The sequence below is a fragment of the Gopherus evgoodei genome, chromosome 5, assembly GCF_007399415.2.
Source record: "Gopherus evgoodei ecotype Sinaloan lineage chromosome 5, rGopEvg1_v1.p, whole genome shotgun sequence".
Classification (NCBI taxonomy): domain Eukaryota; kingdom Metazoa; phylum Chordata; order Testudines; family Testudinidae; genus Gopherus; species Gopherus evgoodei.
The window spans coordinates 119,651,488-119,664,778 of NC_044326.1; the positions used below are offsets into that span (position 1 = coordinate 119,651,488).

Consider the following 13,291-nt stretch of genomic DNA (forward strand, 5'->3'; position numbering starts at 1 on the left):
ATACCATTTTAAAAGTTAACTGTTTAAACAATTTAAAAATGTGTAATTTAAACGTTTAAATCATTTAAGCAACTGGGCCCCGCTCCAGCCGGGCAGTACGGCTGGGCCCCGCTCCAGGCGGGTGTGGGGGTAACCAGTTAAAAAGCTTAACCGGGTTACCCGTTAACCACCTACATCCCTTTCTCCTTTCCCCGCTGTGGTGACACCGCAAGTGGGGAAGGAAAACAACATGAAGCTCCTCCAGCATGGCTGCTGTACCACCCCCAGCCCTCCCATGCAGCTGCATCTCTTGAGTCCTCCTGTCTGGGGTCTGCACAGCAGCCTCACCGGAGGAGCTGCACGTTCTGCTCCTTTTCCCTCTTCAGTTCCCAGGATCTGCAACAAGGAAAGGGGTAGAATGTGGGGCCGCCGGGCACCAATGCACATCCGTTACTTTCTGCTCAACGTTCCCCTCTGCCATTTAATGGAAGTGCAAAGTTTCCTTTCTAGTGGTTCAGTCCCAGTCCTTTCTTTGCCCAAAAAACTGACTGGTACAGCTTCTTGCAGTCCAGAGAATGCAATATGCCTTATCTTTTCTAATCCTAGCTGAAACTGGATCACACAAGATAAAGGACTGTGACGAAGGAGACTTCCATTCTCCCGCCAGTTTAGGAGATTGTGGAGCAGAAGGTGTTCGAGAGTGAGAACATGTTTCATCCACCTTTATTTCTCATAAAAATGGTACTGGTTTGACAGTGCTGCAGACTTAAGTCCATTTCACACAAGCAACATCTGCACAATCCCATCTCGGTATCGAGACATGTTTTAGTTTTCAGGGCCATTCAACCATTCACCTCTCTTCAGAGACTGCCAACCAGAAAGCCAATTTGTACAATCTGTGATTATTTGTGGCATGCGTATCTCCTTATAGAGGTGGAGATTGAGAGCATGTTTCCTTGCCTACAAAATTAGCTTACTTTGACGTAAAATATAAGCTATAACATTATGCAGTTTTTGTCTAATGTCACCTTTTCAATACTCATATTGCCTGAAACATGAGGGACAGTTTTCTGTCACGCTTTCCCTTAAATGGATTGCCTGATAGTATGAGATCTGTTCTTAAAATCCAGTATGAGATCTGTTCTTAAAATCCCCTAACAAGACCAATGTTATCTCCTGGCTCTGTACCAAAATAAACCAACCTTTGAAGGCTATGTCTCTTCTCACAATGCCCTCAAAGATAACCATCAGGAATGAATAGTGAGAAAAAGCAGTTCAACTAAAAATAGCGTCTTGAAATGGCAGGAAGTTTACAGAGGTTGTCAGGCCTCCAAAGCTCAAATACAGAGAAAGCAAATAAGTCTAATTCTTTCCTATTAATATTCAAAAGAAAGTCCCACTTTACAACCTTTGCAAGGAAATTTCTTTCTTTTTTTTTTTTTAAATCCCCTGTAAATGTCTACCCCGTGCTACTTTTTGTGCCCAGTGGCACAAATTGACCATTGAGCCATTGGCCAGAAGAAGCCCAATGGCCTGCTACTCCCCCTGCCTTTGCATGTTTCCAAAGGAAGTTAACAGCCCTGTCCCCCTGCCTCTAGGGACTTCACAGGACATCTATAAAAACAAATGTATATAAAATATTTGCAAGCACAGTGGTATTAGGACACTCAAATGCAAGCCACCGTCCTATGAAAATGTGTTTCAGAATGCTATTCTTGGGGGAGGAAGGGAAGGTGTCTCCCAACTCACTGGCCAAATCAGCCCAGTTCTGCAATGCCAGAAGCTGCCAGTAAGAGCCCTGTCCTAAGTTGATAACTCTCAACATCTTGCAGAATAGTGCACAGTTAGCAGCACTACTATTGATGTATTTGCCAGGCGAGATCAAAAGTTCTAGGTTTACTTGTATGAGTGAAATTCCACTTTATTTGCCTTTTTTTTTTAAACCAGACAGAAATAAATAAGTAAATAAATCCAACAGGTTCAACCCAGTGGAAACTGACTGACTACCTCAAGACCCAAGTGTCAACTCAGTCAACATTTAAAGTGTCTTGCTGCTTTATTCCTTCTTTTACAATTATTTTCACAGAGGCTAGCATTTTTTTAAAAATAGATAGTTTACAAGAAATCCTAATGCAACACCTTGGAATACAAGTGGCACAACCTATGCAGATCCCTAGTCAAAGTTGAATTAACAATATGAAGGTGGAGAGAGGAGTTTGTTTTTAAAAAGCTAAGATGCTGTAGAAACAAGCTTTGTGTAGAAAAAAAGTCACATGGATCCAATCATACATACAGTTTAAGGAATAAGATGATGTCTTCATATATTTCAGCAGAGGGAAAAAGAGCACGGGATTAAAGGCGTGAATTTCCTAACAATGACCCTCTGACACTGACTGTACAGGCATGGGGGAATGGGTTCTTTGCTCCATATATAAAATATATGAATTATTATACCAGTAGCACTTACAGGCCTCAACAAGGTTGTACAGGGTGAAGCACACTGTAGCCTCAAACACAGAGTCCCTACTTTGAAGAGCTTACAATGTAAATGTACACAACAGACAAAGGGAAGTATTACCACCATCATTTTACAGATGGATGACTCAATTATTCTCTGTCTTAGTTCTCCCAAACTCACACAGGAAGTTGGAGGCACAGCTGGGAATTGAATCCAAATCTCCCAAGTCTCTCATCATTACCTACACCACCACTGAAAACAAGTATTCTTGGGTACATCGTTAGAGCCATTAATATCAACATATGCTATCTAAGTATATACTGTGCTGATCATTTCTTTGGAATCTTTATTCTGATTTAGCAACATCATGAACATTTTTCAGAGGGGTAGCAATGTTAGTCTGTATCAGCAGAAAGCATGAAGAGTATTTGTAGCACCTTAGAGACTAACAAATTTATTTGGGCATAAGTTTTCGTGCACTAAAACCGGTTTTGGTCCACGAAAGCTTATGCCCAAATAAATTTGATAGTCTCAGCCCTTGTCCAGACTAACCCGCGGCATCGGCGGGTTAAAATCGATTGCTCGGGGATCGATATATCGCTTCTAGTCTGGACGCGGTGTATCGATCCCCGAGCGCGCTTACATCGATTCCGGAACTCCATCAATCCGAACGGAGTTCCGGAATCGACACGGAGAGCCGCGGACATCGATGCGGCGCCGTCCAGACTGGTGAGTACCTCGATTTTAGAAATTCGACTTCAGCTACGTTATTCTCGTAGCTGAAGTTGCGTATCTAAAATCGATTTTAATTCCTAGTCTGGACGTGGCCTAAGGTTCCACAAGTACTCCTCATTCTTTTGATCATGAACATTGTCTCATAAGTAGGGATGGGGTGTTTTTTTCCTTTTTGAATGGGTAGAATGGAGGAGGAACAGTGTGTGGGGGGGAGGGAGAGAGTAAGAGACTGACTTCTTTCATATGCTTTGCCAGAATCAGGCAATTGAGGCACTGAGAGAAGCTGGGATGCTGCCAGCAGGAAGATGTACACAGAACCTATCAGTGTAAGTAAAATGTATAAAGAACATTTTTTTAAAGAACAAATGTTACCTACAGCTAAAGGGAATCAAGCCAGACAGAAAAATTTCTTTTGAAACAACTCCTTTCAACAGTATTTGCTAACGAACAGTTAATTGTCTACTTTTCCCATAAAGGGGATGCTTTGTCACAAAACAAATATTTAAAAGCTATAAAATCCTTTTCTAACTTTTCTTGTTTAGTGTTGCTACAGAACAACATTAAGCAATGCAGGCAAAAATCTTGTCACCTTCAGAAGTTTACAGTACCTATTTTGGCACATTACAAACATATCACGCTTACGTTTAGCATAGAGGGTTAAAGCTCTCTCAGGTTACCATCAATCAACGAATGCAACATTGACACCAAACACTACTATTCATTACATCCTGCAGAGGACAGCAATTTTGACAACTCTGACGTTACAGTTGTATTTACTGAGTCTTATCCTGGTTTTGTTTGTCAAGTATAGAGCTCTAGCCAACTATCAGAATTTTCATGCAAATAAATTAATGCAACACCTAAAGGAGTCAGAATATAGAGAAGTTGCAAATTCTACAGCAATATTAACTCAACCACATTGCACATATGCAGCATATTCTGTTTTCTTTGTTATAAGCATTGCTTATACATAATGTTTACCTTGTTAAGCATGTTATGCATGATGTGGAAGGTGTTTGAGTTAGTGCTACTATGGAAACCTTACCTAACCTCTTTAGATTCAACTGTACATCCTTAAAATTGCATCAGTTTTACTTTTCTTTTAAATTCTAAATGGGGGTTGTCATAAACAGATAGTTAAGGGTTAATGTCTCTTTCACTTGGAAAGGAGTAACCTGAAACATCTGACCAGAGGACCAATCAGGAAACAAGACTTTTTCAAATCTGGGTGGAGGGAAGTTTTGGATGCGAGTTCTTTGTCTTGTGTCTGACCCTCTTGGCTATGAGAGTAATTTTTCTATCTCCTGGCTTTCTAATCTTCTGTTTCCAAGTTGTAAGTACAAGATAGTAAGACATTAAGGTTTATATTGTTTTGGTTTTTTTTGTATTTACATGTGTGTAGTTGCTGGAATGTTTTGAATTGCATTCTTTTTGGATAAGGCTGTTTATTCACTTTTTTCTCTTAAGCAATTGACCCTGTATTGTCACCTTAATAAAGAGAGACCATTTTTATGTATTTTTTCTTTCTTTTTAAGAGCTGTTGGAGTTTTTCTTTAGTGGGGACTCCAGGGAATTGAGTCTGCAGCTCCCCAGGGAATTGGTGGGAGGAAGAAGTCAGGGGGAAAATCTCTTTGTGTTAGATTTACTAAGCCTGACTTTGCATACTCTCTGGGTGAGGGGGGGGAAGTACTTGTGTTTTCCAGGACTGGAAACAGGGAGGGTGGAGTCCCTCTGTTTAGATTCACGGAGCTTGCTTCCGTATATCTCTCCAGGAACCCAGGGAGGGAACACCTGGAGGGGGGAAGGGAAATGGTTTATTCCCCTTTGTTGTGAGACTCAAGGCATCTGAGTCTCGGGGTCCCACAGGGAAGGCATTAGGGAGACTACAGTGCGCCAGGCACTGTATAGATTCCTGGCTGGTGGCAGCTTTACCAGGTCCAAGCTGGTAACTAAGCTTGGAGGTTTTCATGCTAACACCCATACTTTGGACGCTAAGGTCCAGATCTGGGAAAAATGTTATGACAGGGGTGCTGGTGAGAGAAACCTGCCCTTAAGTCCACAACCGAAAGGAATGCTCCAGCTGGCAAAGGCTAAATGGTATCTATCAATGTCATTCCCAGGCTGTTTGCTCAATAGTCATCAGTCAACCAGACTGCTTGAGAGCATGGGCATAACTAAGCATCAGTGATGGCTAATTTGTCCTGCAGATACTTTACTACTGGTGATTATGTTCCTGATTAAAAAGAACCAGCTTGATCCTCATAGTTCAAGTTGAATTTGCTGGGCTGGTACTTAACAAAAATATCTATCTTTTTACTCATAAAGAGAGCAAGTTTTACATAAAAATAGTTGAGACAATTATCAAAATCCATAATGCTACTTTTACAGTCATGTTATCAAGCATAAACTCATCTAGAGCACTGGGCCATATCCTGAATCTGGCAGCTGCCAGTTCTTATAGGGTACGTCCAGACTACCCACTAGATCGGCGGATAGCCATCGATTTATCATGGAACGATATATTGTATCACATCTAAATGCCATCTATCGAGCCCTGAACGTGCTCCTGTCCACTCTAGAACAGAGCGAGTGGCGGTAGCAGAGTCGGTGGGGGGAGCCACAGCTGTTGATCCCGCGCTGTGAGGACGGGAGGCAAGTCGAAATAAGAGACATTGACTTCAGCTGCGCTATTCCAGTTGCTGAAGTTGCGTATCTTACACTGACCCTCCCGCCCTAGTGTAGATCCAGCCTAAGTTTCAGAAAATAGTACACATTAACATGTACACTGCTGTACATTAATTCATAGGCAGTTTATAAGCTTTAAGCAGATTTCATTACGGCTATAGTCAGTCTGCCTAACTACCAATGTTGTTGATGAACATGGAGTCAGGTATCCTTTTTATTTTAAATACAACAAAAACAGGAGCCTTGGTTTCCTCTGGAAGCTACTACCATAAGTGGATACCTTGCATCTAATGTTATTTGCTTTTACTTGCTCTAACTTTACTGCTCTTAAGTTATAACATGTGTTTTTCAATTATGCAACAAGGTAAAAGGCAATTTACATTCTTCTCATTGTCTCAGTTTTGTTTATTTTATTTTGCTCTGTTTATTTTCCCATATGGAATTAGGTAGGTTATACTGAGATGTGTCCAATCTCTGAATATCCCCAATCAAGTATTCTCCATTTTCATTTATTTCAGGCCAAATCATTTTTGAATTCTCTCCATATGAAACCAGCGCCACAGCATGTGCGTGACTCACTGTTAGACTTTCTTTCTTATCTAATCAGCCCAGTTGCCTGCTGCCAATGAGGTCTAAAAGAAGTGGGATCAGGCCCAGATATCAATCTTTATTAGAACAACAAATCAGAGCACCTGTACCTGTCTTCTTCCACATATCGGGTTTGATCCTTAACTTCAGTATTGGGAGCAGTCCCATCAGATTAGTCATATGCTTAAAAGTTAAACACATGCTTAAGTGCATTGCTGGATGGGAGCCAGAGTGCTCAACATCTTGAAGCATCAAAGCTGTAGTTCAACCTTCTCACTTTGAAAGTATCCCAAAACCTCACATTCCGCAAATGTCTCTGCTATCTCCTCCCCAAACCCTCAGAACTTCCTATACCCCACCCAAGTCTCTCTGTCAACTACTCCCTGGATCTTTTCCACCCATCCCTGTAATTTGCGTGGTTCTGTGTCACCCATTAAATTCAGAGCAGACTCTTCATTAACATTTTATATATAAACTCACTTTTGAATAGTAACATTTCTATATGACTTTAACAGTGTCACTCAGTTTGGCAAGCACTACTAATGCTTTATAGGATTCAACTATAAATACACAGTGTACAAGCGTCTGAGTGCAAATGTTTGTGACCTATTTGATACTATAACTTAAATTAAAAACCCTTAATTCACATTTGCCACTGCAACAATGTCAATGGAAGAACTCAAGTCAATTATTTTTCTAGTAATAGCACCACTAATTAATGCCATTAAAATAGCAATAGCAATATGAATCAACTTTGAGACAGTCACAGGAGAGGCATGTTTTTAAGTAAAAGGCTTTAATTTAAGAACTTAACAGGTTATTTCAATACTTTTAGGAGACCAACTTACTATTTGTCAACTACAGAAAATATTGTTGTGTTAAGTATTGTTTAAACTTAATGCAAGGAGTTAAAACAAAAAAGCTACAGCAAGATATTACTTGTCAACACAATGACCAAGATTCACCATCATAACCCAGAATGAATTCCAGGCATGACTGCACAAAACCCAAGAAGGTCATGAGAGACAGCAGGACCTTTGTAAGGGAACAGAAATAACTCTGCTGCTTTGTTACCTTTTTTATTAAATCAGTATGTTCAAAACTCTTTAATTAGCAGTCTAACTACACAGGAAAGGCATTTATGCTTCACTGGGAAGAGAAGGATGGCGTGTTGTACATGCTGTGCTAGTGTACAAGGGACACTAGACAGAACTCTTCAAATTATCAGAGGAGGAGGAGGATTTGCATACCAAAATTAAGTACTTTTTACTCCAGACCAAAAACACAGAGAGTGTCCAACTTACAGTGAAAAGAAACAACCAAGAAGGGGTGGAGCTCATGTAGAGGTACCAGATTTTACCTTCTCTTTTCTTTTTTTTTAAATTTGGCTCAGAGATAATTATGGCCCCAATCCTGCAACAAGAGCTACTCAGATGGAGTCTTCGGCCAGTTAGCATGGGATCAGAGGACTGGGGATTACAGATTCATTTGGGTATTTCTTTAGTGCATCCCAACACAACAGCACATGTCAGTATGTACCATATGGATTAAGCAATGCTAGTCAAGGACAGGTGCAGTACATACTCTTAAAATATCGTTCCATCTCTCTGTAAAGCTTTGGTTTAAATCTACTCACTCATAATGTAGTTTTGCTCTGGTTCTGAAACACACTAGGAGTAATGGTAGAAGAAGTGTTTTCTATCATTTACCACCATTTGATAGGTATTGGGATGTGTCCCAAATAAGAGTTCCTGACCAAAAAATTTATAGGACCTATGTGTCAACAGCTTTTCAATCATTCCTTGCAACGTGAGCAGTTCATATCTGCAGCTCAAAGGTTTAAATCTCTAGATGCAATCAGCTGCACCCATGGTTCAACCACAGTCATAGTTCTTGCTCATGTAAACCGACAGCCATCATATTAGAAGCCCAATTGAGACCTAGTTTGAAAAAATCCAAAGCCTCAAGTGACAACAAGAAGTTTGATACATTCAGAAGCAAGCCGACAACGATGAAGGATCTAGAGGCACTTGAATATAACCTAGACTTTAAGAAATGCGGTGGTTCTTTGAAAAATGACTGCGAAAATGGCTGAGTTAGATTCAATGTTTTCTCTGCATCAGTAACTCAAAATCATTTGTTGAGATTCTCCTGCCAGTCATGCAAACCTCAGCCTAGGTTTAAAAAAGTATGCAGTATACTCTCCAGTTCAGGCTCAACTGTCCTAAGTTTGTATTTGTTTGAGGTCATTTCTATAGCACTCAATTGGCCAAAATTTCACCTTGATCTCAACAGCGTAACCCACAGCTGAAAAAGGTTACCTAGGCCTAAATGAACCAGCAGTATTTGAACCTGCAATTGAAAAAGCAAAGTTTGATGATGCAACAGAAACCAAATCCCTCTTCCAGGGCAGTAGTGACACTGCACTCAACAGGTGTAAGAAGTAACTTAACTTTGTCACTGAAGTAAATAGGGTGGTGTAGGGAGAGGGGGCATGAGACAATCTTAAATAAAATGCCATTTTTACATAAATATTTGTAATAGTAGAATTGCCCTTCAAAAGAATTGGTTTACACAGAGGAAACACATATTAGGTAAGTAAAATGAAGTCTTCTCTAACTAGGATTCCTAATATTCCAAAAGCCTCAATATTGCAAAAGTTGGTATAAATATGTTACACATGGCAAATATAACAGTCTCAGACGTTTGAGGAAGGTTTTGAAATTCAGCCCAGATTCAAAGAAAAATATCCCTTAAACGCTATTTGAGGGTAGTGAGCTCTAGCTAGACACTGCATTGTTATTCGTACAAAGATTTTATCTGTTTTGACTTAGCTCCTCAAACCCTTTGAATAGCAGCAGTCAAGAGCAAAACACTGTACAACACCCGTGAGAAACTGGCATGTTCATTCAGGCACATTTTAATGAAACACCATTCCCAACTACAGCACCTAAGCTGCGTGGCCACCCAGCAAGCTATCAAGGTCTGCATAGGTAGGGAGAGGCACCTCTTCCCCGGCCCCAGCCCCGGAGTTGCTGTGGTGAGGCGCCTCTCTCCCAGGCTGCTGCAGAGAGAGAGAGGGCTGGGGGGAGTCTTCTCTCTTCAGTCCCACCCCCAAGGCAGTCTGCACCCCAAACCATGGTCCCACACCAAACCCCTCATCCTCAGTCTGAGCCCTGATCCCTCAACACACATCCCTCTGCCTCATCCCAGAGCCTCCTCCTGTACTCCAAACCCCTCATCCCTAGCCCCACCCCAGAACCTGCACCCCCAGCTATCACCACCACCCCTGCACCCTATCCTCCTGCCCCAGCCCTGAGCTCCGAGCCCCCTCCCACACTCCAAACTCTTCAGCCACACCCTCACCACACATCAGCTCCATATTGGTGCACATAACAAAATTCATTCTGCACATGGACGTAAAAAGTTAGAGGGAACATTGTACTGCACATAGTTTAACTCCCCTCCACCTTTATTAATTGTAAATAGGAGGATTTTGCAAGAATAGATACTTCAAGACCATAAACTCAGTTAATATATGCTGGATACACAAACGCAATATGAGCTATTTTCTCATTCAAGATCCATGCCCCCTCCCACTTGACAGATTATGCATCCTCTTCTGTCCTCCATTGCTGGGGGCAGGAGGAGATGGTCAAGCATCCTGCTGCTCAAAAACTAACTTTAGCTTAAGACATGATAGACCTTGTGTCAGCAACTTTCCACCTCTGCTTCTTACACACACATCTATGGAAGCAAGGATGAAAGGAAATACTTCTATCTGCTGTACAAGTCATCAGTCCTCACATTCGGCAAGATATCTTATTACAGAAATACTCATCTTTGCAGATTTCAGGTACTACATGATGTAGCAGACATTTTTGTAAAGTCTATACAGGCAAATATGGCTCACCCTAGAGATGGTCAAAGGCATGTTGAAGTCTTTTCCACCTTGAAGCCTAAAACCCCAAGGAGCAGGGCCGACCAAAGACACACTGTAGTTGCTCATGGTGTTGGATGCTCAAGGTCTAATTCCAGATAATAAGTGTCTGTGGAAGAGGATTAAAGTTTTAATGTAAATCTTAACAGGATATATGAACACAGTGAAATGGAAATGCACACGTTAACTTAAAAGGGGCCCTGTCAATTTAAATATATGTTGCAAACCATGTTTTTCTGTTCTGTAACACCTTAGTAAATTATTAGTAAAAGTGAACGGACTTCAAAAAGTCTAGTTTGCCACTACTTGTGTTTTTTGTTGACCTTTTGGCGTGTCAGTTTTGAAAATGAAAAATAATCAATTTAGTTTTACTTTCTGATTCTTAGCACTGCAGTAGCTGGGTTTCACATGCTGCATGCAATGATTTTTTTAACAATTTTTTTCTTCAGGAAAAAATGTGGAAATATTTCCTCTAGGCTTTTGTTTGGAGGTTATTTAAGCTTTTTTTTTTCCTTTTCTTTTTTTTGTGCAAAATGTAAGCATTGGACCAAATTTAAGTTGACAGTGGTCCTGAAACATTTTAATAGATTATGTAAGAGATGTTGGCACATTAATTTCATGTGATATTATGTATTTAGTTACAGCTAAACAGGTACATTTACCACATACAAATTAATTTCCAAGGAGAGTGTATATTTTCGTAACAATTCAAATATCAAAAACTACAAAGTCAAAGTTATTCAGAGGGAAAAATGTTCGAGCCTTAGCATTCTTACCATTTTTACAGTTTAATATACATCCAACCCCAATTTCCTATTAGGCACATACAAGGTGTTGCAGAAGAAATCAAAAAGAAATGCAAAAATTTATAACCACAGAAAGTTGTGTACCAAATACCAAATCAACTTCTTTAAACTAAGAAAAAGTATTTTAAGAGAATCTCAAGATTACTTCCCCTCCTCCCCAAACCAGGATGAAGGATTACCTTTAAAAGGCACGCTGTGCACTTAATTTTGTTGCTCAGTGTCAAAGATTACAGCTTCAGCTGCACCACATATAGGTAACATTACAATGACGTCTTAGGTAGTAGCTGCCTTCTATTTTTATATATTTGAAGTGGAGAGGGAGAGAGCGCACACACTGAGGGGTGGATTACTGTAAGACTACACCCAATCACTGTAAGATTCCATAGTTACTTAATACAGGAGATTTAAGGTGGAACTTCAGTCAAGTAAAAGAAAGTGTGTTTCAAATATCATTAAGTACGGCAAGAATTTTTCACTATACTTACACTACAGGTGACTTATTTTTAAAGTAACAGATGTACTAATAACAATTTCATTTCTATGGGAAGACGAATACCTGGGAAGTTCTACAAAACCTCTCACTAGAAGTTTAACAATGCACTGAAGTCATTTCTTGAGGAAAAATAATGTAATTATATAGATTTCCAGATACACCTCACCAAAAAACAAAACAAAACAAAACAAAAAGGGTTAGCTGTTCAGCCTTGCTTCCCTTTAAGAACCAAACCGTAAGGACCTTATTCACACCAGTAGGTCCATTGAACTAAATAAAAAGAAGAGTATTTGGCTAAGGCAGGCTAAAAAGAATCTTTAGGAACTACTCCTCCAAGCCAACAACAGAGATTGCTTCAGAACTGAGGCAGTTCCTGAACTACTTACACCCTAATGCCAGAAACCATGAAAGGACCACGGCTCCCACTGAATTCTAGGACGACAGAACCTGGCTCACTTACATCTCCATCTCGTGTGTCCCCCTCTGCACACCACATGTGACTAAATACAGGCACAGAATGCCAATGTTTCCCTAGTTCAAAGAGTCTTCCTTCCTTCCTTCTCTCCTCCCTCTCACCCAGCCACACAAAAGGGTATGTCCAGAGTTTGAGATATGATCCTTATAGGACCTGCACACTGGTTCAACCAAGAATTATTTTATGTACTAAACACTGAATCCCATATAAATATACACCTGGTTTACTAATGATTTTACTACCATATGAAAAATGTTTTGTTCCCCCTAAAGTAATCACACTAAAATTATAAACTATCACAAATTAAGGAATGTAGGGAAAGAAGCCTTATCTAATGCGTTAGGACACACTAACACCAGATTGACTCTGATCACCCGTTAATAGTTGACAAGATTTTTTTTTCCTAACTCAAAGCAAAAATTAAGCATGTGAATAATTTTTCCTGCATGCATTAAAAAATAGGGGAAAGGGGCAACTAACAAATCTAGGAAAAGACACTGTAATTTGGGAGGTTTTTTGTAACTAACTACAAAGGAAGGCATTTGGCGTGGTAAGGTATAACGTGCTCTCTCTCCTCCTCTGGCACCCTCCAGCTTCGCACTTGCAGTGAAACATCTGCATCTCAAACTAGAGAACTTATTTGGGATGTTCGGAAAGAGAACTAAAGAAACACCCTAAGAAACTAGAGTATCAGAGGGTAGCCGTGTTAGTCTGGATCTGTAAAAGCAGCAAAGAATCCTGTGGCACCTTATAGACTAACAGACGTTTTGGAGCATGAGCTTTCGTGGGTGAATACCCACTTCCTCAGAGAAGTGGGTATTCACCCACGAAAGCTCATGCTCCAAAACGTCTGTTAGTCTATAAGGTGCCACAGGATTCTAAGAAACTAGATTTATTGATCTATTTATGTCACCGTTAAAGATTCTATACCTGGTACAAAGGAGAGGTATCATCACATGAATCGACAGAGCCCTGCAAATCCACAGATGCTCAATTTATACATGTCTGCAGATAAGCAGATGGATGCGGATCCAAATTTTTTATTTAGAGCCCAAATCCACAGTCCATGTTTGCATATTGGATGTGGATATAAATTTTGTATCCATGCACCGGTCCATGAATTGACAGTGTC

General features: G+C 40.3%; 1 protein-coding gene across 1 annotated transcript in view; it reads right to left on the reverse strand.

Annotated features, from left to right (window-relative positions):
- Positions 1 to 10,487, reverse strand: part of PDLIM5 (PDZ and LIM domain 5) — a 189,354-nt gene extending 178,867 nt beyond the window's left edge. Inside the window, 1 exon segment of the mRNA XM_030564809.1 lies at positions 10,359 to 10,487. Coding sequence (XP_030420669.1) covers positions 10,359 to 10,454 — 96 coding nt within the window. The 5' untranslated portion in view covers positions 10,455 to 10,487.
- Between the last annotated feature and the right edge of the window lie 2,804 nt (positions 10,488 to 13,291).